This window comes from Piliocolobus tephrosceles, chromosome 6 (assembly GCF_002776525.5).
Source record: "Piliocolobus tephrosceles isolate RC106 chromosome 6, ASM277652v3, whole genome shotgun sequence".
Classification (NCBI taxonomy): domain Eukaryota; kingdom Metazoa; phylum Chordata; class Mammalia; order Primates; family Cercopithecidae; genus Piliocolobus; species Piliocolobus tephrosceles.
The window spans coordinates 85,345,329-85,370,495 of NC_045439.1; the positions used below are offsets into that span (position 1 = coordinate 85,345,329).

At 53.9% G+C, this 25,167-nt stretch overlaps 2 protein-coding genes and 1 long non-coding RNA gene across 16 annotated transcripts in view; 2 read left to right on the forward strand and 1 right to left on the reverse strand.

Annotated features, from left to right (window-relative positions):
- LOC111529699 overlaps positions 1 to 10,593 on the forward strand; it is a 19,212-nt gene extending 8,619 nt beyond the window's left edge. For 4 of the 13 annotated variants that reach the window (XM_023196667.2, XM_023196669.2, XM_023196666.2 and 1 more), the window contains exons 4-7: positions 566 to 755; positions 4,891 to 4,942; positions 5,470 to 5,536; positions 10,182 to 10,593. In XM_023196667.2, the coding sequence (XP_023052435.1) occupies positions 566 to 755; positions 4,891 to 4,942; positions 5,470 to 5,536; positions 10,182 to 10,338 (466 nt within the window). In that variant the 3' untranslated portion in view covers positions 10,339 to 10,593. Of the gene's footprint in view, positions 1 to 565; positions 1,112 to 4,890; positions 4,943 to 5,469; positions 5,537 to 8,123; positions 8,216 to 10,181 lie in introns of those variants that run through there. The other 9 variants (XM_031935789.1, XM_031935792.1, XR_002727507.1 and 6 more) reach the window with 7 other exon arrangements.
- Positions 10,594 to 16,187: 5,594 nt separating this feature from the next.
- Positions 16,188 to 25,167, reverse strand: part of ARID3B (AT-rich interaction domain 3B) — a 59,472-nt gene continuing 50,492 nt past the window's right edge. Inside the window, exons 5-9 of one of the 2 annotated variants that reach the window (XM_023196588.2) lie at positions 22,258 to 22,441; positions 20,835 to 21,112; positions 20,458 to 20,712; positions 19,040 to 19,141; positions 16,188 to 16,825 (exon numbers count right to left, since the gene is read on the reverse strand). In XM_023196588.2, the coding sequence (XP_023052356.1) occupies positions 16,662 to 16,825; positions 19,040 to 19,141; positions 20,458 to 20,712; positions 20,835 to 21,112; positions 22,258 to 22,441 (983 nt within the window). In that variant the 3' untranslated portion in view covers positions 16,188 to 16,661. The remainder of the gene's footprint in view (positions 16,826 to 19,039; positions 19,142 to 20,457; positions 20,713 to 20,834; positions 21,113 to 22,257; positions 22,442 to 25,167) is intronic. The other variant, XM_023196589.1, reaches the window with a different exon arrangement.
- Positions 19,117 to 22,752, forward strand: LOC116418840. Its single transcript, XR_004228997.1, has 3 exons — positions 19,117 to 21,175; positions 21,536 to 21,807; positions 22,200 to 22,752. It is a non-coding gene; the product is annotated as an uncharacterized LOC116418840 (long non-coding RNA).

Consider the following 25,167-nt stretch of genomic DNA (forward strand, 5'->3'; position numbering starts at 1 on the left):
GCTAGCAGTAGTGGGTGTGACCCTGGGCCAAGAGGCCTGGTAGGTGGCTGCTTGGGCCCATCCTCAGACTGTCCAAGCCAGGCTGGGGTGGGTGCTTTGTTCTCACCATGGGTGAGATGGCCCTCAGCAGGCGGTGGGCCAGCCTCTGTCACCAGCTGGCTGAGGGGGAATAGCCCAGAGCCCTAAACCCAGAATCACTTGACCAGAGCCAGTCTTCCTTCCGCAGGTATCAGCACTCCTGGTTTTCACATTCTGACTCTTATGGGGTGGGAAACCTTTCAGCTTCAAGAAGTCCTGTCTCGCCTACACATGGCCAAGCCCCTCCTGCTGGCCCAGGGGCAGGTGGGAGGTGGGGGTGAGATGACCTTAGCTGCTGGGTGCAAGTCAGGGTGCTTGAGAGTAGAAGTGCCCAGTACAGAGCGGTTCTGTGTGTTCAGGGAGCCATGAAAGAGGCATCTCTGCCCCACTCCCCGTCGTAGCTCATAAGACATAATAATCATTGAAAGGGAGTGGGGTGGGGTGATCTGGGGTCCATGCTATACCTGGACTGCCCCATTTCTTCCAGTACACTCCAGGTCCCGGAGGTACTAGTGCCCCTCAGGAAACAGCTAGAAGCACAAGAATCACATCCCAGGCTTTGTGAGGAGATGGCTGAGTACTGGAGGACACGCTGGCACCAGGTGGCAGTTGCCCTGAAATTTAAAGAGGAGGAACTGCAAAGACTCCAGATGCAGAGTGGGACCTGGCCTCCCCAGGTGGGCACTCTCTGTCTCTCTTTCTTCTCCACCCCCTACAACCCTGTTCTCCCTATTGTCTTCCCCACTGCCCAGTCTTTCCCATACAAACCAACTAATGTCTTACCCCCTCCTTAGGATGCCCCCATCTTGATCCTATACTTCCTTCCCATTTTCTGGCTCTTCCTCATCATGCCTCATCATTCTCCATCCATGTGTTCAGCATGCATTTATTGAGCATCTGCTACATGCCTGGCCCTCTTCTGTGTGCAGAAGCAATGTCAAATCAGATCACTCCTTGTCCTCAACAGTGTATGGTTTGGGGGCACCCGGTAATTGAGCAAGCAATTATTTATTTATTATTGGTTGATTTACAATTGATTGATTGCATCACAGTCTCTGTCACCCAGACTGAAGTGCAGTGGTGCAATCATAGCTCACTGCAGCCTCGAACTCCTGGACTCAAGCGATCCTCCTGCCTCAGGTAGCTGGGACTGCAGGCACGCATCACCATGCCTGGCTAAGTTTGTTTTTGTTTGTAGAGATGGAGGTCTCACTACATTGCCCAGGCTGGTCTCGAACTCCTGACCTCAAGCAGTTCTCCCACCTTGGCCTCCCAAAGTGCTGAGACTACAGGCACGAGCCACTGTGCCTATTTTGTAAGCAATGATAATTTAATGTGCCAGATGAGGGAAGAGGCACAATGGGAGTTGGTTAAGGGGTGGCAAATAGGAGAGTCCCTCCCAGAGAAGGGTTTCTGAGCCTCTGAACCGTCACACAGGATAGACAGGCATTTTCCAGGAGGAGAGAGGGAATGAAGGGCATTTCAGCAAGAGGAAACTGCGTGCGCATACACCCAGAGAGACAGGTGAGGAGTGTTGTAAATAGTCCCTGATCCAAATGAGGACGACAGTGGGTGCAAGGGTTACTATAGATATGGGACAGGGGCCACATCTAGGGTTTAGATGTCCCAGTTCCTGTCCATCTGACTCAACTCTAGCTTGGTGGCTGCTTTCTCCTGGCCAGCATCCATAAGTCTCCTGGGCAAGTGTATGTGTGCATGGGCAGACAGACACACAGACATGCATGTACATACAGCCCCCCAAGATACACATCAGACATGTGCAGACACCCCCAGGTATGCACACACAGAGACACAGAGAGATACAGACATGAGCCGTTATGATTGCAATGAGGTGCCTGGGAGCCATAGGGAAGTAGTGTTCTAAGGACCCCAGGTGGGATCCACACTCTGCCACAAGACCCCCGACCGAGCTGATCTGCTGATCACAATGGAAGGAAAAGGAGAGAAAGTTTAGCTGGCCTTGGGCCTCAGAAAAGGCTGAGTTGGTCTAAATCAGTGTATCTCAAACAGGTACACAGCTGTGCTCAGAGGGGGCTGTTCCTAAAATCAGAAGTATAGTCTGCCATTATATATTTGTACAGAAGAAAATCTCAGTTTTTTTTTTTTTTGTCTATTTCTCAAACCAGACCCTTGAGGGTCAGAGGATATATCTTCAGGGCCTGGGTGGGCTATATTCTTTGGTCAAGTCTGAGGATCTGCAGTGGATGGTGTCAGTGAGAAGGTAGTGGAGTGACAGAGGGCTGGGCTCTCGGCAGATTCATCTCCTAGCAGGAAGTGGTGCTAGGTGAGCCGGATGCACTTAGCCTGCACATGATGCATAAGCCAGTGCCAATTTGGGCCCCATGTATAGGGCCTTCCAGCCCGTCAGAGACTGCCCAGGCGATTTCTGCTCCCTCCCTGGACCCCTAGAAGACCAACCCAGGATTCACCTTCTACGGGCAGGTGGGGACGCTGGGCTCTGGGCCTACCCAGTGAGGATGGCCTAAAATGCAGACCCTGGGTCCTGGGCAGGGGTCCTGTGCAGAGTGGCTGATGGACCAGACTAGCAGTGCACTTCCAGCAGGGCGAGGCTCTCAGAGATGGGGCAGCAGCTGGATAGGGTCTGGACAAAGCCATATTACATCAATGTCCGGCTGGCCAGGGGGTTTGAGGGCTCGGCGCCCAGTGCTCCCAGGGCCTCTGGCACGCTCCACCTCCAGTCCCATCCCCAGCCTCAAGCTTCTCCACCCAACCGTCTCTGGGTCTCTACCTCAGTCTGTCTTCAATCCCAGGATTCAGTAGTCTGCACTGTCCCCAGATTAGTGGCTATGATTGTGGGTTTAAATCTTGGCTCCACGATATACTAGCTGTGTGACCTTGGGCAGTTACTCTGCCTCTCTGGGCCTTCTCTGTAAAAGTGAAAATAACAGTTATCCTCCCTGAATGGGTGCCTAAGAGGGTGACATTTGACAAGCATGTGAAAACACATGGTATTCAGTCATGAAGCATTAGCCACTGATTGCACACTTCCTGGTGCTGCGGTGTGGCCGCTTTGAGGAGAAATTTCTGCTCGAAATCAGGATCCTTTTGGGGCCACATGGGGCTGGATTCCACTGACCCTCTGTGAGTTTGCTAGGGCTGTGGTAATAAAGTGCTGAAGATGCTAGCTTCAACGGCAGGCATTCATCGTCTCTTGGTTCTGGAGACTGAAGTTCACGTCAGAGTGTTGGCAGGGTTGGTTCCTCCCGAGGGCTGTGAGGGAGGGTCTGTTGTAGGCCTTGCCCCCAGCTTCTGGTGCTTTGCCAGCACTCTTTGACATTCCTCCTGGGCAAGGGATGTCTGTGTGGCATCTCCCTTTGTGTGTGCCTGTGTCCACATTTCCCCTTGGTATAGGACACTGGTCACCTTGGATGAAAGCCCAGCCTATTGACTTCATTTTAGTCTGATTACCTCTGTAATGATTCTGTCTCATTAGGAGGTACTGGGGACGTCAGTATATTTTTTTGTTGTTGCAGGGGATACAGTTCAACCCAGAACGCCTCCAATTTGCTTCCTGCTACCTTCCTGGCTGGGTGGTTTGGTTTGGGTGTGACTTGGGACCTCAGGCCCCCAGCTACTCCCTCTTGCTTTTCCCATCATGTAACCACAGGACCCTCACGCAGCTGCAGAGAGGCCAGAGTGTGTGCTGAAGGAGCTGCTGTGAGTCTGGGTGGGCACCACCCAGTGAGCCCCCAGGCCCCTAGTCCACATGCCAGCCAGGGAGGGCAGGCCAGGTCCCAGGAGGAGATCCGCTCCCCTCTGCAGGCTGGACCTGCCCAAACCCAAGAACCAGGGTGAGGGTATCTGCAGGCATGAGAGGATGGGATAGCAGGGCCCCTAGATGGGAATGCAGCCTGCCCCTCCCTGGCCAGCCACAGGAGCAGGATGCAGGCGCTGGAGAGGGAGAATGACCAGATGGCTGCTGGGATCCAGAGGCGAAAGGTAGGCAGGAGCTGGCTGCTTGGGGTGGTGTGAGGTGGCCCCACCTGCAGTCAGGGCCCCCAAAGAACCCCTCCTGAGGACCCTAGAGCCCTCCCCAAGCCTGAAGTCAGGGACTTGTGCAATAAAGTGGAGGCCCCGGCTGTGCCACAGCCACAGCTCTTCTCATGGGGCCTCAGCTTCCCGTGTGTTTAATGGGTCCCAAGCTCCCCACCCTGGCCCTGAGTACCAGGGTGCTCAGGCCCAGGGGTGTGGGGCCTCCAGGGCTACTACGGCCCATCTGTCCATGAACAGAAAGGGCCTTGCCCTCCAGCTTGAGCTGGGTGCCTGTGGGCAGGAGCAGGACTTTGGCTGCCACTGGCACCAGAACCCTCAGCACCAGCTGCTAGGGGTGAGGGTCGGGTGCCCCCAGGTCAGGGTGGCCTGAGCCTGCCCACCCAAGGACAGGTACATAAGGATCTGGACAATCCTGGCTGGACGCAGTGGCTCACGCCTGTAATCCCAGCACTTTGGGAGGCTGAGGTGGGTGGATCACGAGGTCAAGAGACTGAGACCATCCTGGCCAACATGGTGAAACCCTGTCTCTACTAAAAATACAAAAAATTAACCCGGTGTGGTGGCAAGTGCCTGTAATCCCAGCTACTTGGGAGGCTGAGGCAGGAGAATCACTTGAACCTGGGAGACGGAGGTTGCAGTGAGCCGCGATCATGCCATTGTACTCCAGCTGGGGCAAAAAAGAGCAAAAACTGTCACACACACACACACACACACACAAAGAATCTAGACAGTCCTGCCAGCCTGAAGGGAGGGCAGCCACCTACCTTCTTCCCACAGGGCAGACCCCAGCAGAGACCCCAGGCCAGCCTCCAGATTCTGCAAAGGGAAGGTGGGTCTCACCTCACCCCTGCACCACCCAGCCCACTGTGGCTTCTCCTGGGTACTACACAGGCATTTACCTGAGTGGGTGCCAGCCAAGCCCCACACACCTCCAGCCCCACAGCCTGTGGGTGGTGCTGCTGGGAATCCTCACTGGCTGGTCAAGCGACGGGTTCCACAAACACCAATGGAGATTCCAGTCCCAGCTCTGCCACAGACTGGCCAGTGGCCTTAGCCAAGCCCCTCACTACTCTGGGGCTCAGGTTCCATCTGTACATTGGGTGTGGTGCCTGGGGGACTCTGGGAAGCTCTGACACTCAGTAATCCTATGACCCTGTTCAGTTTACTCACTGGGTCACTGTCCCTGCGTCACAGTCTCCCCAGCTCTATAGAACTGTGCCTGTGCCCCAGCTGAGTTGCCCAGTGGCCTTGGTGGAGCTAATGATGCACAGAAGGGGGTGGGGGCAAGGGGACAGGGTCCCACTATCCCTGCCACACCCCCACACCCCAGCAGCGTTTCTGCCTCTCATACCCCAGGAGCTGTGGGACCCAGGTCTGCCAAGGAACTGGAGTCTGCAGTGTGGACTCCACCAGAGGCCAATGGGTGAGCTCAAGGGCAGACTGGGGTGGAGCTGGGACAGCCCCCTCCAGGGGTGGGAGCTAGTGTGGGGCAGCCCTGGTTGCCTTCCCTGAGATCAGGCTGGATGGAAGTGGGACCTCCCAGGCAGAGAACTTGGCTGTGATCTCCTATTGCCATGTGGACTGGGCCCTTGTTTCCAAGAGCTGGAGGAGCTGAGACAGGGGCCGTGTGAAGTGAAGGCAGGGCCTGGGCCGGGCAGGGCAGGGGATGGTGTAGGGAGCCTGGCTTGTTGGAACCAATGAATCGGGTTGGGGGTTCTCTACTGAGCACCGAGGACTCAGCCTAGATTCATCCCAGGCCTGGAACCCCGGCTGCCCTGTCCCTGTACAACCTCAGTGTGGCCCTGAGAGGGGACTAGGCGTCACTCCTTGGCAGGGTGGACTCAGCAATGGATGTGATGAAACAAGTGCGTTGGGGAGCAAGGCTCTGCGGGCCTAGCCCTGTGCAGGGAACCTGTACGGGGACCCTGGGAAGGATGTGGAGATGGAGGGCGATGTGAGGCCTGCTCTCGGGCTCCTGGGCTAGGCAGTACTAGCCGTATGGGGAGCGCTGCGGGAGTCAGGGTAAAAGAGGGAAGTAAAGGATTAGGGGTTCAGGGCAAGTGTTCTGGACTTCAGTCACCTGCACAGCTTGGAGGGGAAGGTGAGCCCTCTTGCCCCCTCCCCTGGTGCTGTTCCGTCAGCACTGCACCCGATACCACCATGGTGGCCTCTTTGGGGCAAAGCACAGTCCCTAGAAAGGCCCCTGTGAGGCTGGAGCTCTGAATCCAAGGGAGAGTAAAGTCTTGGGGAGGCCCCAGATCAAGACACGCTGCAGCCCCACCCTCCTCCATCCCAGACTTCTTTGCAGATGGGTTCAGAGCTGGCTGAGATGCGGACTGAGCTCGAGAAGGTCTGCAGTGTGCTGGAAGCTTGAGACTCAGAGCTGAGAGCTCAGCAGTGGGTCCTGGAGGCTGTCCAGGACCAGGTGCTCAGCAGCTGCCCCCCTGCAGTGTGCTTCTGACTGGCCCCCACAGGCTCCCCCATGCCCGATCCCTGGTGCCCGCCACATGGTGCCTACCATGGCCTTGACCTTCCTTTCCTCACACTCTTGTCACTCAAGTTCCTCCCAAGCCCTCGCTGCCCATGGGAAGGGCTCAGCCTGGAATGTACTCACTGTTTCCCCCCGCCCACCTCCAAGCTGGTGGAGAGTCTCCCTGAGAAACTGAGGCTGCAGCAGCAGCAGCTGCACAGGAGCTGGTAGAGAAGCAATGACCGCAGGGTGAAGGGTGCCTGCATCTGAGGGGCTCTGGGGGGAGAAACCCCACCCTCCCTCCCAGATACTCCTCAGCCCCCACACTTCTCCCTCTTCTCTGAGAACCTGGGGCAGGGGGGCAGAGGCATTTAGGGACATGTTGTGGAGGCTGCCATCTCATCCCCACAGGGGTTAGGACGGGTGGGACTGAGCAGCAGCCTGAGGCCTGATCTATCTGCTGGTCTGCCTTCTCTCTGAAGAGGGGAAGCCAGGGGAAGCAGCAGCAGGAGGGGGTATGGCAGGGTAGGCTGTGGGGCACAGGGAATCAGGCCATCTGGGTCCCTGGACCTGGAGCAATGGATGGAAGGAGAGTGGCCGTGGAACCGAGAAGTCTTACACTTCACTCTCCACCACTCCCAAGCTTGGCGAGCATGAGCAAGTCTTACCTTCGCTAAGCCTTAGTATCCTTCTCTGTAAAATGGGAACACGGACAGTACCTATAACATGGGATTGATGTGAGGATGACATGGGACACAGTGCACCAAGGAGCGTGCCTGTGTTCTCCATCCTCCTTGGTTTCTCCTGTATCTGGGGTCCAGTTAGGCTGAGTCAGTACCAAAGTCATAAAATCACATATATGTGCCCAGGGGCGGCTGCATATGGGCTTTAGTCACAAAGTCTTTTTTTTTTTTTTTTTTTCTGAGATGGAGTTCTGCTCTTGTTGCCCAGGCTGGAGTGTAGTGGCGTGGTCTTGGCTCACTGCAACCTCCATCTTCTGGGTTCAAGTGATTCTCGTGCCTCAGCCTCCTGAGTAGCTAGGATTACAGGCATGCGCACCACGCCCGGCTAGTTTTGTATTTTTAATAGCGATGGGGTTTCTCCTTGTTGGTCAGGCTGGTCTCGAACTCCCAACCTTAGGTGATCCGCCCACCTCGGCCTCCCAAAGTGCTGGGATTACAGGCATGAGCCATGGCGCCCAGCACAAAGCCTATTTTATGCAATGTTCAATCCGCAAGGCTTTGTTTGCACTTCTTGGGATATTCAGGAAATAGTTTGATATAATGCAGAGCTGCCAGTGACAGACAATACAGCACATTCCCAGGCTGGTGACAGCTACTGGCTTGTGCTTAAATACCATTTCATTCTGACCAAGGTCATCATCTTTGAGCTCCTGCAATGAGGAGCTCAATAGGGTGGGGGATGCTGTGCTCTGCCTCAGCTGCTCTTTGGAGGCTTTCATAAAAGAGGGTCACAGCCGCCGATGGGGTCTGGGAGACCCTAAGAGTTCTGACTCTCAAGCTGAGAATTGTGTCCTCAGGGAGTGGGACCTGCTGTAGGTCTGAGCACCAAGGGCTCCCGCACCAGGAGGACAGGAGCCTCCAGTCATCTCCACTTCACAACCCCTGAAAGGTAACATATGGGGACCCTCTAGATGGGGTGGGGAGTGACCTCTGCCCAGTTCCTTTCTGTCCCGTGGCCTTCCCGTCTGCAGGTTGTAGAGGGGAAATAGAAGGATAGAAAGGCCCTTCCAGCTCAGGCTTTTACTGGTTCTAAATGGATTCCTGAGCTGGCCTCCCTGTCTCTGGACAGAGCGGAAGCTACCCCCTGCCCTGCCTCTCTGACCCCCATGGTATCAACCTCTGTCTTACCTGCCCCTAGATCCCAGCCACAGCCCTGGAGCCCAAGGAAGGGCATCTGAGAAAAGTTGGAAGCCAGGGGCAGTGCCCAGGCAGTGTAGACTGTGCCGAGTCAGCCAGGGGCCGATTCACAGCCTCACTGCAGCACAAGAGCTTGAGGTCAGGCCCTGCATCTCTGCCCAGTGAGCTGAAGGGTCCTGGCATAGACAGGCTGAATTGAGAGGCCTCAGTGAGTTGGGCACAGTGGCTCACACCTGCAGTCCCAGCACTTTGGAAGGCTGCAGTCCCAGCACTTTGGAAGGCTGAGGCAGGTGGATGACTTGAGGCCAGGAGTTCAAGACCAGCCCGGTTAACATGGGGAAACCCTGTTTCCACTAAAAAATACAAAATTAGCTGGGTGTGGTGGTACGTGCCTGTAATCCCAACTACTTAGGAGACTGAGGCAGGAGAATCGCTTGAACCCAGGAGGCGGAGGTTGCAGTGAGCCAAGATCGCAGCAGCCTGGGCGAGAGTGAGACTCTGTCTCAAAAAAAAAAAAAAAAAAAAAAAAAAAAAAAAAGCCAGGCACGGTGGCTCAAGCCTGTAATCCCAGCACTTTAGGAGGCCGAGATGGGCGGATCACGAGGTCAGGAGATGGAGACCATCCTGGCGAACACAGTGAAACCCCGTCTCTACTAAAAATATAAAAAATTAGCCGGGCGTGGTGACGGGTGCCTGTAGTCCCAGCTACGGGTGGCTGAGGCAGGAGAATGGGGTGAACCCAGGAGGCGGAGCTTACAGTGAGCCAAGCTCGCACCACTGCACTGCAGTCTGGAGGGCAGAGCCAGACTCTGTCTCAAAAAAAAAAAAAAAAAAAAAAAAAAGAGGCCTGAGGCAACCACGGCTGGGCAAGGACTTGGGAAGAGGGGAGGCCCCTTTGGCTGTGCCTTAAGCCCCCAAGGCCAGGATTTCTATGAGACCTGAAGCCTGGAGCCTGTCATAGGCAACTGCAGTCAGAGGCCTCCCTGGCAGAAACCACTCCTTGTCCCCTCCCTGCCACAGGCTCTGAAATGTCCATGTTGGCACAATGTTGCCAATATGACTCTTGGTGGATGAGACCACCTGACACTTTCCCAGGGGACCCTGTGGCTAAGAGTAGAGCTGGGCAGGCAGTGCTCAGCACCATAGGGGATCCTGCGGGCCTGTAGGCTTGGTTGGCCCAATTACTGCCCTAATGCCATAGGGACAGTGCCTACCAAGGACCCCCTGTCTTGCTAGGGAAGGCCTTAGGCACTGCGCTTTAGACATTTCAAAGTGAGTTCTCATTCACTTGTGTCTCTGATCACAGTAGAGTCCCCATTTCACAGACTGCCTGCCCAGAGAATTTGTCAGGTCACACAGCAAACCAGCAACTAAGCCCTCTGGTCCCCTAATCTGCCCCAGAAAGGTAGTTTCTCAACTGTTGTGAGCTTGACAGCATGACCATCCTCAGGAGCCACAGGCAAAGTGGGCTGAGGCTTGGCATTCCCCTTGAGGTCATCTGGCCATGCTGAATGCCCCTCCCCAGCCTGCTTCCTCTGGCTGAGCCATGTGCCCCCGGAACTCCTCTCAACTTTGTTGCCCACCCCTCCCTCCATCTGCGCCTCCAGTGAAGCAGTTTCTCAAAGGAGGGGTCCTTGGTACCGTGGAGGGACAGGACACCTCTGGGAATTCGTACCCAGCTGCGTTCATGCTGAGTTCTTCATGACCACTCCTTCCAGCCTCAGCTTGTGGATCCAGAGCTGGGTACTGAGCCGTACTGGACCAGCGGGCCCTCTCCTGGGATCGCTGGACTTGGAGCAGAAGAGACCCTCCAGGACTGAAGACTGGACACACAAAACTTGGGAATTGTCAACTGACCTATTATTCACCTCGTGAAAAAAGCTGGATTTAAATGAGCGCGAATGGAGCTGACAATTCCCAGAAACTCGAATTGGGATGGTGAGATTTTAGTTCAGCCCAGGGCGGTCTCATGCGTGGGTGGTAAAGTTGAGCTTTGAGGTGGTCTTCAGAGGGAGAGGAATACGCTTCCCGGGTTCCGGGCCCTTCGGGATGTCAACACAGGTCCAGCTGCCCTTAGGCTCCTCCGCACACCCTGGATCCAATAATAAATGCCTTTCCTCTCTGCCGCCATTGGCATGACTGGCTTCGGTTACTTCGCACAAAGAAACCTTGCCAAGCAAACGTCCCCGGTGCTTGCTGCTCCAAAGGAGACCCCTGTCCTCCTAAAAGCCCCTCCCTGAGGCCGGGTATATACTCGCCGCCCGCAACCCTCACCCTAGCTCCAGCTTCTGCTCCTTTTCCTGCCCACCCCGCCCAGTGAGGAGATCGGCACCCCTTGTATGTCTGTGTCTGCCGGGGTTCGTGCCTCACTGTCTCCAAGCCCGGCTTCTATCCCTAGTCCCTTACTGTTCCCGCAACTCCTGCTTGCTTCCTTCTTCCCTTCCCTCCAGCGGTGGTTCCAAACCTTCTCTTCCATAAGACCCTCGATTCCGTTTCCCGGGGACCCAGGGGTATCCCCTCGCTGGGGGAGAGGCGCAGCCTGTAGTGGGTTTCCCTCCGCGCAGCGCGGACGGTCTAAGGTCATTCCCGGTCAGCCTGCCCCCTCGCTCCCATTGGCTCGGGGGGCACGTGACTCAATCCTGGCCAATGGCGTGGTGGGGCCTGTGGCTTGTAGCCGGGCAAGCTTTACTTTTCTTTTCTTTTCTTTTTTTTTTTTTTTTTTTGAGACGGAGTCTCGCTCTGTCGCCCGGGCTGGAGTGCAGTGGCTGGATCTCAGCTCACTGCAAGCTCCGCCTCCCGGGTTCACGCCATTCTCCTGCCTCAGCCTCCCGAGTAGCTGGGACTACAGGCGCCTGCCACCTCGCCCGGCTAGTTTTTTTTGTATTTTTTAGTAGAGACGGGATTTCACCGTGTTAGCCAGGGTGGTACTCGGTCTCCTGACCTCGTGATCCGCCCGTCTCGGCCTCCCAAAGTGCTGGGATTACAGGCTTGAGCCACCGCGCCCGGCCCGGGCAAGCTTTTCTAGGAGCTTCTGGAGGCTGTCCGGGAATCCTCGGCTGGGCGCAGCGTAGCATAGCCGAGATCTTGGGGACAACCAAGGTTGTCCCCAAGAGGGAGAGGCACCTCTCCTCTTGGAGGGAGGCAGAAGGAGACAACCTCTGCCTCCCTCGCCCCTTTCCCTCCCTGAAGGGGTGGACTTGGGGGAGAGGTTAAAGGCACCTGCTTTGGAGTCCCGCCCCAGCCTTGCCATTCACTAGATATATGACTTCCAGCACATTTTTGTTCCTCAGTTTCTTCATCTGAAAAATGAACAAAACAACTAGCTTGGCAGAGCGTGATGACTCACGCCTGTAATCCCAGAATTTTGGGAAGCCGGAACGAGAAGATCGATTGAGCCCGGGAGTTTGAGACCAGCCTGGGCAACATAGTGAGACCTCGTCTCTATAATTTTATAACAAATAATTTTTTTAAAAACTGCCTTATAGAGCTGTGGGTAGAGTATGAAATGAGACAACTTGTATAGAGAGGGCTTAGCACTTGTGTTCAGGGCACAGGCTCTGGGCCCTGCAGCCACTGAACTACAGCCCCAGCTCCTCCGCTCCCTAGCTGTGGGACCTCACCACACCAGGTTCAATTGGTAGTTTCACAGCCAACTTACTATGCAGTCATCAGTGCTGTGTGAACCTTCCTGCCCATCTCTTGGGGCACAAACGTAGGAGTAAAATTACAGGGCCCTAGGGCCAAGTGCATCATCAGCTTTACTAGGTAATGCCAAAGTGGTTTCCAAATTGGTTAGCCCAAGAGTGTGAGAGGTCCTGCTGCTGCTCATCCTTGCCAGGACCTGGTACGGTATGACTTTTGTGTCTATCCAGTAGTGTGAGGTAGTTTCTTGCCCATTTCCCTGATCACGAATGAGGTCAAGCCATTTGTATTTTCCCTTCGACAAAACATCTATTTGTGACTCTACCTCCTCTCCCTAACTCTTACTTTTTGCTTTTGTCTTAAGAATAAGCATTAAATCATTATGGGCTGGGTGCACACCAGCATGCCTGGCTAATTTTTAAATTTTGTTTTGTAGAGAGGAGGGTCTCGCTCTGTTGCCAGGACTGGTTTCAGACTCATCAAGTGATCCTCCTGCATTGACCTCCCAAAGTGCTGGGATTACAGGCGTGAGCCACCACGCCCAGCCACTCACTTAATCCAGCTTTTAATTTAATTGAAGGGTCTAGCTTGAGAAATTCTTCTTAAGGCCAAGATATTCTCCAATATTTTGTTAATTTCAAAAGGATCAGAGATTCATCATTTCTATTGGATGCCACTTCTGCCAGAACTCTCCCAGGATCCCCGCCTCGCCAGCCACCACGTGCTGTTTCCATCTCAAATGCCTCTGGGCCTGGTTCTGCTCTTCATCACTCAGCTCCCTCCTCGACAGGTCCTTTTAATTTCCATGTGGCCAGAAGTTGTGAAGTGTGATACCAATGAGTGGTTACCAGTAAAGTACTATAGAATATTTTTTTTTCACAAGATTAAAAAAAATCAGCAATGGATGCTCAAGACTGTCCCAATGTCACCCTCTTTTTCTAGCATTTCAAAAAGCCAGAGGCTGGGTATGGTGGTTCACGCCTGTAATCCCAACACTTTGGGATGCTGAAGCAGAAGGATCATTGCAGCCTAGGAGTTCAAGACTAGCTTGGGCAGCGTGGCAAGACCTCATCTCTACAAAAAGTTTTTAAGAAAAAATTAGCCAGGCATGGTGGCATGCACCTGTAGTCCCAGCTATCTGGGAGGCTGAAATGGGTGGATCGCCTGAGCCCAGTTTGAGGCTGCAGTGAGCTATAATTGTGCCACTGCACTCCAGCCTGCATGACACAGCAAGACAATGTCTCAAAAACAAAACCAAACCATATATATATATGTATACACACACACACAATAAAAAATGCCAGCTAGGAAACCCTGCTAGTCTGACTTCACGTGGTTACCTCAACAGGTGTCGTCAGTACGTTGTCACGGACGGCAGAGGCAATTACCAGTCCACACAAGGCCTGCCTCTCTGCACATCTTCAGGGTATGCCCAGAGCAGTGTGCATCATGGTAGAGAAAGGCTCTGGGGATGGGCCTGAGCTCCACTGGCAGTGCCCCAGGGTTCCACGCCCAGCAGGTCGCCTGGCATCACCTTTCTAGAAAAGCTTCTAAGCCCATGCCCTGGTGAAAATATATCCTGATTCTCAGAGGATGGCTCCCAAATCCATTAATCCTGGCCCCAGCTTTTCCCAGTTCCCCTCCCATCCACCCACTGACCCAAGGCACCAGCCATAGTTCCCCAATGCCAGGTCCTTTGATGCCACTGCATTTCCATATGTATTCATATGTATGTATGCATGCATGTATTCCTCTGCAAGAATTGCTCGTCTCCAGGTGCAAACTCTGACTCTTCCAGCTTTAACGTTACCACCTGTGGGAAGCCTTCCAGAAGTTCTGCGGCTGCTGCAGCTTCTGTCTCCCACCAGTGGTAGCCTGCTGTTCAGTCCCAGTGATGCTGTAGTCTAAAGAATCCATCTCCGTCTAGATAACCCTGTGTGGGTCCTCCCTTATCGTCTGACCCAGCAGGAGCTCAACAGGGGCTCAGTCAAGGTGACCCGCTGGCCCTGTGCCTGCCAGGACACTGATGTGACATCACTGGAGTCAGTTCTGATGATGAGGTAATGCCGGAGAACCCTGCTAACACAGAAGGTAAGCTGAGAGTGAGCTCAGTGAGCCTTCCCTTTGAAGAAGGGGTGAGTGAATGGGAGAAGATTCAGGAGAAATCACAGGGTCAGGAGAAGTTCACTCAGTCCCCTTTCACTCTGAAGGAGCTCACCTCTCCCCAGTACTGTCCAGTGGAAGGGCCACTCAAAGCAACGGAGAGACCTGCTTGTGTGAAGAGGTAGAGGTTTATTGAAATATAAACATTCAAGAACATGTAAGATAGAAAATAACCACAACATATACAGACACTTGCTGCAGGAGGACATCTGAGGTATTTATTCACTGCCTAGGCTACCCATGTGCTATCACATTTTTCTGGTTAGAATACACATAAGATGGGGAGCAGGAAGGGGATAGAGCTGCCCTGGCTGATGGCACCTTCAGGGAAAGCTCTGCTTGGGCCAAGGCCCCACTCCTGGGGGTACCTGCTGGCACCCCCCATCACGCTCTGGGTGAGACCCTGCTGTTGTCCTTGAGGGCAGTGAGGGTTCACTCCAACGGTGTGGCCAGGCGAGCTGCCTGGGGAAAGCGAGAGGATCCAGTGACCAGAAGGACACAGTGTGTTGTCCCTGCATCCTCTGGGTGGGAAGAGTCCATCCTTTGTGACCAAACCCCTGAGAAAGACATACTGGCCAAATGTCTGAGACACCTTCAAATGGGCCCAGTGCCAGCCAACTGGGCTCCTCACTGGCACCAGGTCCCAGATGCCCTTCTCTGCCCACAGCCTGCAGGCTGAGGCTAGACGAGGTCAGCCCCCAGGAAATGGGGGGGGTGTGTGTGTGTGTGAGTGTGGGAGTGGGGGTGAGCGTGTGTGGAGGGCTGAGAGAAGATGCAGTTGAGCAGAGCTGCAGCTTACCAGGCTGAGGTATCTGTTTGTGCTCAAGCTTTTGATTCCCTTTCTTCTCCTACACAGGACCGAATGCAAGCCGCGCCGCCACACACACACACGCCATGTGTGGTGTCTCCCACTGCCACAGCCCCATGTCCCAGTGGTGGTGAACATTCCAGGGCTTCCTTGACTGAGGTGAGCCGCACGCAAAAACTGCCTTTTCTTTACAGCACAGGAGCTGCCTGCTCCCACCCAGGGTTCAGGAGGAGCTGTGGAGTTCTTCATCTCCTCATACCCTGGGGTGGCTCAACCACTGGCAAGGTCAGCAAGGACCCCAGCCTGCCTGTGCCCTGAGCTGGGAATGCTGAGTGATGGGGAGATGTCCTGCTGCCTCCCTGGTCAGCTGGGGGTGGGGGTGTGGCAGAAAACGGTCTTCAGAACTGGTGTGGTTTCAGGGCCCGACCAGCGTGAGAGCGGGCCTCTCCACTCCACCTCCCCGCCCCCGCGATCCCTGAGTCGTCTCCCCTGCCTGCCTCCGCCCACCTCCTCACTGGGCTTGAGGGAAAGGCCAGAGGGGCCGGGGTACCCCATCACTTGACTTTGGGGGTGATCTGTTTTCATTTCTTTGGTGCTACAACAATAAAAATTTTAAAATAAAAAAACAAAAGTCAGCAAAACACATATAAAAAAGATTTCAGAGATGCAAATACTTCCTGAAGACTCAAACATCAACAATTACAAATCTGAGGTATTTCAATGAACCTGACAGCGGCACATGTAGGGACGGTGAGGCCAAGATGGCCCCATAAGAAACAGAAGAGGGCTGGGGAAAGGATGAGTGGGCTGTTTTTGGGAGAGCACGCCGATAAGGACAAGTGGGGAACATGAGGTTTGGGGGGTCAGAGAAGGGTCCGTGTGAAGCAGGTGCCAGGGCTGGGCAGTCCCAAGGTTCTGCCTTCTCATCAGCAGATGCCCTGTGGGCCCTGGCCCTCAACTGCCCACACAGCCTCTTCCTTCAGATCATTAGAAGGGGGATCTGGGACCCTGAGGACTGATTCAAGACTTGCATTTGAGGGACCCATGCCCCAGGAACCTAACAGTAGGCAAGGTGGTCTGGAAGGGCCCCATCCCATGCTCAGCAGAAAAGCATGAAGGCATGCTCTTGGCTCCTAGCAGCCCCATATGGGACTTAAAAACAGGGGAAGAGACTAGTGGCCCTGGGGTCATGCCAGAAGGCAGGGGCAGGGAAATAAATTAAAGGGTAAGGGAAATGGAGGGCCTCCAGCCCTGTGTCAGCTGACAGATTGTCAATACACTGTACCCCGAGCTGGGAAGTGGCTGGGGAACCCCGGAGGAAGCTGGACACCCACAGACCCCCACCCAGTTCTCCAGGACAATCCCTGATTGGACAACGCTGTCTGTCCTGCCCCTCTAGCCTCTCCCTGACCCCAGAGTACAGCAGGACCTGAATGGAACCTGGACAGACAGGCACATCCAAACTCTCAATGTCTGGCCAAATGGTGCTCGTCGACGTGGGCTCCGTGAGATGAGGTAAATTCTGTGCATCAACTTCCTTCACTCTTGACAGGAGAGTGGCAAGTGGGAAGCTGGGTCCTGCCCATTAGAGGGACCAGCTGGTGGAGGGCTCTGCGCTGGGGGTGCCCCGGGATGAGGTAGGACTTGGTGAGCAGTGAGAGCTGCTGCTGCTGCTGGCGCTGCTGCCGAGGCTCTGGGGAGCAGACCCCGCGATGAGGTGGACCACAGGCTTCTGGGCAAACAGCACACCTTGGTGGGGGGAAGAGAAGCAAGTGTGGGCAGAGGAAGAGCGAAGGGGCGGGCCAGCTCCTTTCAGTAAGTATTCACTGCTGGCCTAGCCCTGTGCCTGACTCCACTGTAGACACTGCGTTAGGGGGTGATGGGAGAAGATCCAAATGCTGTCCTGACTTGAAGCGTTGATGGGCTGGGGAGGGGGACAGATAGGTTGTCAGAGTAATTTTGCTAAAATGTCATAAATGCTCTGAGACAGGTATACCCAGAGTACACAAACAGCAACAGCAAGTCCAGTTGCGGTGGCTCACAACTATAATCCCAGCACTTTGGAAGGCTGAGGCAGGAGAATAGCTCAAGGCCAGGAGTTTGAGACCACACTGGGCAATACAGGAAGACCTTTGTCTCTACAGAAAAAAAAAAAATTTTTTTTTTTGTGAGATGGAGTTTCGCTCTGTTGCCCAGGCCGGAGTGCAGTGGCGCGATCTCGGCTCACTGCAAGCTCCACCTCCCGGGTTCACACCATTCTCCTGCCTCAGCCTCCGGAGTAGCTGGGACTACAGGCGCCCGCACCGCGCCTGGCGATTATGTGATTTATAATTTTTTTTGAGACGGAGTCTCGCTCTGTCACCCAAACTGGAGTGCAGTGGCCGGATCTCAGCTCACTGCAAGCTCTGCCTTTCGGGTTCACGCCATTCTCCTGCCTCAGCCTCCTGAGTAGCTGGGACTACAGGCGCCCGCCACATCGCCCGGCTAGTTTTTTGTATTTTTTAGTAGAGACGGGGTCTTGTGATCCGCCTGTCTTGGCCTCCCAAAGTGCTGGGATTACAGGCTTGAGCCACTGCGCCCGGCTAATTATTTTGTATTTTTAGTAGAGACGGGGTTTCACCGTGTTAGCCAGGATGGTCTCGATCTCCTGACCCCATAATCCGTTCATCTCGGCCTCCCAAAGTGCTGGGATTACAGGCATGGGCCACCACGCCCGGTTTTTTTTTTTTTTTTTTTTTTCCTGAGATGGAGTCTTGCTCTGTCGCCCAGGCTGCAGTGTAGTCACGCAGTCTCGGCTCACTGCAACCTCCACCTCCCGGGTTCATGCCATTCTCCTGCCTCAGGGTCCTGGGTAGCTGAGACTACAGGCGCCCGCCACCACGCCTGGCTAATTTTTTGTATTTTTAGTAGAGACGGGGTTTCACTGTGTGTTAGCCAGGATGGTCTTGATGGTCTTGATCTCCTGACTTCGTGATCCGCCCGCCTCAGACTCCCAAAGTGCTGGGATTACAGGCGTGAGCCACCGCACCCGACAATGCTGTGCTTAACAAGTGTCAGGTGGGCTTGTTCCCAAGCTCATCCGTAAACCAATGAAATGGGAATGGGAAAGGGACTGCTGTTTTTATGAATACTAAGTTGTTTCTTTCTTTCTTTTTTTTTTTTTTTTTTGAGACAAGGTCTTGCTTTGTCACTCAGGCTGGAATGCAGTGGTACAATCATGGCTCACTGCAGCCTCGACCTCCTGGGCTCAAGTGGTCCTCCCAAGTAGCTGGGACCACAGATGTGCACCACCATCCCCGGCTAATTTTTTTTTGTATTTTGTAGATTTGGGATTTTGCTATGTTGCTCAGGTTGGTCTCAAACTCCTAGGCTCAAGTGATCCTCTTGCCTTAGCCTCCCAAAGTGCAAGGATTACAGGCATGAGCCACCATGCCCAGTCATGAATACTAAGTTAAATCCTTGGAACAACTCTGTAAAGGTGCAAAATCTACCAACCAACAAAACACTGTTGCTAAATTAGGTTTAGGAAGAGATAACTATAAAAGACTGGGGGGCGGGGAGCTTAACAATGTAAGCTGATTCTGCTATACCGGGGTTCCTTTGCCTGTGTCTCAGTCTGCAAAAGGAAGAGAAGAGCTGAACCACAGTCAGAGAAAGGCTGTGCATGAGAAGATCGGGGGATTGTGGGACACTGACTGACTTCTTCCATTAACGAGCCAACCACTGGTCTACCAGGGTTAGGTGAAGGGTGTCTGCCAAAGTGGGAGGGACCTACCATCCGGTTAACAATCCACAGTCTCTACGTGTCCAGAGGACCACCTGACCTTTGCAACTCTGAGACCAGGAAAAAGGAAGCCACCGTGGGAGGTGTTCAGACAGAGGGCAAGAGGCAGGGTCAGCCACAGAGCTGCGCTGGGGCTGGCTGCAGCCACGTGGGCCTCCCCCAGAGCTCCAGGGCCTCACCTGCGTAGGTGGTGCCATCGATGTCCACGGACATGTTAATGCTCCCAATGCTACTCGTAGTCAGGTTCAGTGCTGCAGCCGAGGCCTCTGCTCTGTCTTCTGCTGGGGACAGGGAGACAGTGGGCCTGGTCAAGCCTTCCACAGCACTCCTGCTGTCCTCTCTGATGCTGCCTGGCCACCCTGGTCAAAGCCTCACGCTGTCAGAAGGCACCTATGTAACCTTCTCCTGAGTGTAGGGTATGGCAGGAGATCCCAGTCTCGCCAACCTCCCGTTGCTGGCTTTTTCCACTGACACAGTTCATCTCCTCAATTTCCTCTGCTCCCAGAGCAAAGGAATCACAGCAGGCAAGGAGGCTGACCCCGGCCCCACTGCTCTGCATTGGTACTTTCCATGTGATGGGCAAACCCCGAGCTACACTACACACCAGGCCCAAGAAATCAGAGATCAATGAGACCCAGCCCCTACTCTGAGGACCCACCTTGCCCTTCTTTCCTTTGACTGAGTCCCTCAAAGAGAGGAGTCTATGTCTCCAGCCCCTCCCTTCCATGACCACCTGGGCAGCTGGCGTTTGTGGAAGGCTGCAAGTGCTGGCACACACGGCCTCTGTCTGGCTTACCCCAGACTCAGAATTCTTTCCAGTGAGCTGTCTTTTCTAACAGCCCTTTGCTTTGTGTAGGAGCAGGGCACCTGGCCCTGGATGAGCTATTACCTCCCAGTTTCTTTCTGCTCCCCAGGGGCAATGGGGTAGGGAGGGGCAGCCTGGGAATATGCACAGCTCCCTTCACACCTGGCTCCTTCCCACACATCTCATTCATGTTTGCTTTGAGATAGCATCAGGACCAGAATGGGAAAGAGTGTGTGTGAATGGGAAAAGGGGCGTGTGGCTTGGGGAAGAGAATGTGGGGCACTAGAACATGTGAAGAGCAAGGGAAAGGATGTCAATTATGCTGCCAAACTTGTGTTTCCTCCTTCTCTTTATATTCCTGAGTCCCACTGTCTAGCCTGGGGCAATCTGGCCCCTCACTGAGCCTCAGAAACATGGGGTGTCTTCCTCCCCGACCTGCAGACGGTGCCCTGCTCTTGCCTACATCCAGTGAGGTGCTGGGGTAAAGGCTGGTGGGAAACGCTGCAGCTCTCTGAAGGCCTCTGGCTCCTCCTCTGTGAATAACTGCTTTTCCCTCTTATTAGAGAACAGAGCACCGCCTAAGGCAACATGTGGTCCCCTCTACTAAACAACTTCAGCTTGGTGAACTGAGATCTCAGTGCCTCTCTTCTGGGGGCCTAGAAGGCAGAACCTGGAGGGGCCTCTTCCAGGTCAGCAGTTTGTGCCTCACCATCCCTGCCCCGCAGTCCCAGGAGGCGTGAATGGGCGTAGGGTTTCCCAGTAACGGAAGGCTCTGCCCTGAGCCTGGCTCACCCCTGCCGTTGATCCTGATCTTCATGGGGAGCTGTCGTGCCATGGTGAAAAAGTTGCGCTGGAAGGCCTGCTGCACCAGGCGCTGCTCCTCCTCGGACAGCCTCGACGCCTTCTTCTCAGCAGGCTCCCCTGACTCCAGCCGCTCCCTCAGCTGCTCCAGCGCGGCGGTCCGAGTACCAGCCTGCTGGTTTGCCAAGGTCACGGGCACAGCCAGGCGATTTGGCACAGGCACTGCTGTCACTGGGGCTCCATCACCTGCAAAAGAACTGGAGCTGGAAAAATCCACAATTGACCCTCCTGCCCAAAAACCCCAGTCTTGAACACAGGGAAACTGGCATCCCTTCCTCCCTTCCTTCTCCCCCAGGAGCCCTACTGACCTTTCCTGAGAGTGGTTGCTGGGGATATCCGAGGGCTACTGGTATTGCTGCCACTGCTAGAGCCAAGCCCAAGGATGGGAAAGCGGATCTTGGGTGGGGAGAGGAGGGCAGGGGCAGTGGCAGCAGCAGTAGCCGCAGCAGGTGAGTAGCCAAAGAGGGAGGAGCTGTAGCTGGGCCGCCGGCCCTCCCTGCGGTTGCCATCAATGGCTGCCTGGAGCTCGGCTGGGGAACTCAAGGCTTTCTTCTCACACTCATAGGCATACAGATACTTCATGTACCTGGAGGAAAGGAAGCAAGCAGGAATAATAATCCAAAACAGCACCAGAGATCACCCAGTTGAGGTTGGTGGGTCTCTGGAAGCAGTCTCTGCTGGCCAGGACTCTAGGGCAAAGGATTGCAACCTTGGTGTACTTGGCAGAAAAGTCTGGGATGGCTGGATGCTCTGCCCCAGCCTCCTCTAACTGCCACTCAATCCTAAATAGGCTCTACTTTGAAGGACCATTCATTAGGGGAAATAAATAACATCTTAGTTGGTGTTTCACATTTGTTTTGGTGCTTTTTTAGTGCCCTGGGAAAAATTAGGCCCCTATTTTACAAGGGCTTTCTGGCTTCTTGATCTTATTCAGAGCTGGGATAGTCAGACAGGAGCAATTCTTCCCATCGTGCATGGGACCTAGACACTGTCATTTTTTGTGTCTTAGGTCCCAAGAAGCAGCTCTCTACCCAGGAACCTCACCATTCTGGTTGTAGCTACAACATGCTACCTAACTGATGTCAGCTGTACATTGCATACTCTTCACAGAACTCCAGAGTGTTCCAGAAGAACAGACTCCTCTCTGGCCCTCATTCTTCAGTGCTATTATTGGTTTCACCTCTTCCATCACCCGTGTGATTAACTCAAATGCTGATAAAACCAGATCACCAATCCAAGGGGGCCTTCCTGCCTGCCTTTCTCTGGGTCCTCTGCCACTGGGTAAGCTGAATGTCAGGTAAGAGGAGCCACTTGGGGTGGAGATGCTGTTTGGAAGACAATGTCCTGGAAGGGGCACAGGTCTTAGAGACAGAAGCTCAGGTCTGAATCTCAGCTCTACCACTTACTGGCTGGTATGGCCCTCGCCAAATTATTTAACCCTGGAGACTTCATTTTTGTAATGTGGAAAATGGGGGCATACCTACTTTACAGGGTTGACTGTGAGGTTTAAATGAAATCGTAAAGTACCAGCACAGAGTAGACACCTGGTAAATGGCGGTTCTCACCACTACTTGGTTTAGTGAGGGATTAATCTCAGAAAGCTCCCCACTGTTTCGGGAATCCACTCATCTTGCTAACTATACAAAGGAATTTCCTTCCTTCCTCTCCTCTAGGTTACAACATCCCCTTTCTTCAGCCTCGGCTTCCTTCCCCCAGGCCCTGGCCACTCACTGGGTCCTGAGGGTGAAGGCGGCACTGGTGATGGATGTGGGCAGGTTCAGGCCTTTGGTGATCTCCCTCCAAATCTTCTTGTTGATGATCTCCACCAGGCCCCCCTTCTCAGTCACCAGCTTATACAGCATGTACAGGTCCAGGATCTGCTTGGCCATGATGGGGATTCGGTTGATGGGGGTCCCTGTGGTTGTCCGAGAGAAAGAGACAGCGGGATCATCATCAGGCTGAGAAGGATTCCGCGTATGCCCACCTTTAACTGAGCTGGAAACAATGCTCATGAATCTGTTTGGAAGTGTAATTTAATTCAAACTCCCCAAGCCTGAAGACTCAGACTAGCTGTCAGGACAGGTCCAATGCACAGGCTATGTGGGCCTTTGGCAAAGCACTTAGACTCTCTGGTTCTGTTTTGCCGTCTGTAAATAAGAGGGCCAGACTAGATGATTTCAAAGGTGCTTGTTTTTTAGTTTGTGTGTGTGTGTGTGTTTGTTTTGTTAGCAGTACGATTCCAGACTATTCCTAGTGATCTGGCGACTTATCTCTGCAGCTTTCAGACTCCATTCAGTGGCAGCTTCCTCCGGGAAACCTTTCTCTGACTTCCTAGAAGGGGAGCCCTGCCTAGTCACCCTCCTGGCAGCGCTCAGTGCTGCTTGTAAGAGTGTGCTCCTTGGCTGGGCACGGTGGCTCACGCCTGTAATCCCAGCACTTTGGGAGGCCAAGGCGAGCGGATCACGAGGTCAGGAGATTGAGACCATCCTGGCTAAGATGGTGAAACCCCATCTCTATTAAAAATACAAAAAAAAAATTAGCCTGGCTTGGTGGTGGGCGCCTGTAGTCCCAGCTACTCGGGAGGCTGAGACAAGAGAATGGCGTGAACCTGGGAGGCGGAGCTTGCAGTGAGCCGAGATCGTGCCACTGCACTCCAGCCCGGGTGACAGAGCGAGACTCCATCTTGGAAAAAAAAAAAAAAGAGTGTGCTTGTTTGCACATGCCTGCTTTCTCCTCTCCTGCTTGATGGAGAAATGGTTTCTTTCTCTCTCGTGTGCCCCACTATGTCAAAGGAGCTGCTGGACACACTGGTCTCCAGGGGAATGAAAAGCCACTCAATTCTCTCCCCACACCAATCATTCTCCCACTCCCTGGCCTCTGAAAGGGGGAGGGTCAGAGCAGCTTCCGCCCAGCGGCCCCAAGGGGAAGTGAGAGGAGCCAGGGACTTGATTAGGAAACCTGGCACCAAGCAGGAAGGGCTACTAATGAGCACCAGGGGACGTGGTGAGGGCGGGGCCAGTCCTTTCACAGCCGGCTGGGATGCTCGTCAGGAGGCGTGATGGATGACTGTCATTTGGCAGCCTCAGGATTAATGATCTGGAGGTCAGAGGGGAGAATTCCACAGGGAAGGGTCACCGTCCAGGGCAGGGTATGAGACTTGTTGCCTTTTGATGGCAAACTCCTTTTACTGTACACAGACTGCTGCTCCTCTGCCTTGCCCCCTCCCATTGCCCCAGTCTCGCTGAGGTCTCACTGGGCTGCCTGGTGGACCTTAAGCCAACCTGAGCAGAGAAGAGCTGTTTGTTTCTGCTCCATGAGCCTCTTTCCCTAAAGGCACAGCAGTTTTCTCAGCTCTGAATGGCAGCCTCAGCAACTCTTTTACAGGATGGTTCAAGCCAGAGAATGAAAAGGAAGCACTGTGCGCGTGGATATGTGGGGCTGCTGCGGCAGGACCAGGCCTCTTCTTTTTCTTTATTTTTTTTCAAAGATAGGGTCTCACGCTGTTGCCCAGACTGGAGTGCAGTGGTGCAATCATGACTTATTGCAGCCTTAAGCTCCAGCCATCCTCCCACTCAGCCTCCTGAGCAGTTGAGAATACAGGCACACACCACCACGCTCAGGGAATTTAAAAACATTTTCTGTAGAGACAGGATCTTCCTATGTTGCCCAGGCTGGTCTCAAACTCCTAAGCTCAAGCAACCCTCCTGCCTCAGTCTCCCAAAGCACAAGGACTGCAGCGTGACCCACAGCACCTGGCTTAGGCCTCTTTCCTAAGTGTGGGGAGGGAGCTAGTGACCCTGAAGACCTTTACCTTGACCTGCTGGTCCTTGGAGGGTAAAGGACAAAGGGGTCATGGAATTAGACCCACAGATTCACAGGTAAAATAATAGAGGATTACTGGCATACTCCTAAGACACATAGCTCATGTGCTGGTTGACTTCTCCCAGTGCTGTTCTGGACAGTAAACCTTCCCCTACCAGCAAGACAAAAGCCTGATGTGGGCCCCCAGCAGGACAGGACTAACGTCGACCTCCTTTCAGAGGCCTGTCTGCCCAAACACACCCATGGCCTTGAGTCCACACCTTCCAAGGCATTACCTGGAGTGTCTGAGAGGACCACTCCCAAGGTCCCCTCACACAGGACTCCTAAGCTCACACTTCCAGAAGCTCCTAGGGCATCTTCACACATGTGACCCGTTTACTTCCAAGTCAGAATGTCTGTACTGGGCTCATCTTCATTCCCCTAAACTAGCTCCCTTTCCCCACACCTCATTTTTTCCCAGCAACACTACCACCCTTGGAAGTTAGGCAGGAAGGCAAGAACCTCGTATCAGCACTGGCTCCTCTCCTCTCCCTATCATCCACTTTCAGGGTGCTAGAAGGCTTCATGATTCATCCTTGGAGGTACCTCTCAAAGGCATCTTCCTTTTTGGCCCTCAGCCACCATCCTGGTCCAGGCCCTCTCTGGCCCACAATTAGATGCCTGCACTAGCCTCTTATCCATACGATCAACTTGCACACTGCAGCCAATCTTATTAAAATACTTTTACTATATTACTCACTTCCTTGTTTAAAAACCTATGAAAACTCTTATCGCTTACCTAGCCCATCTCACATGTCCAATCGCATGACCCACGTTCCT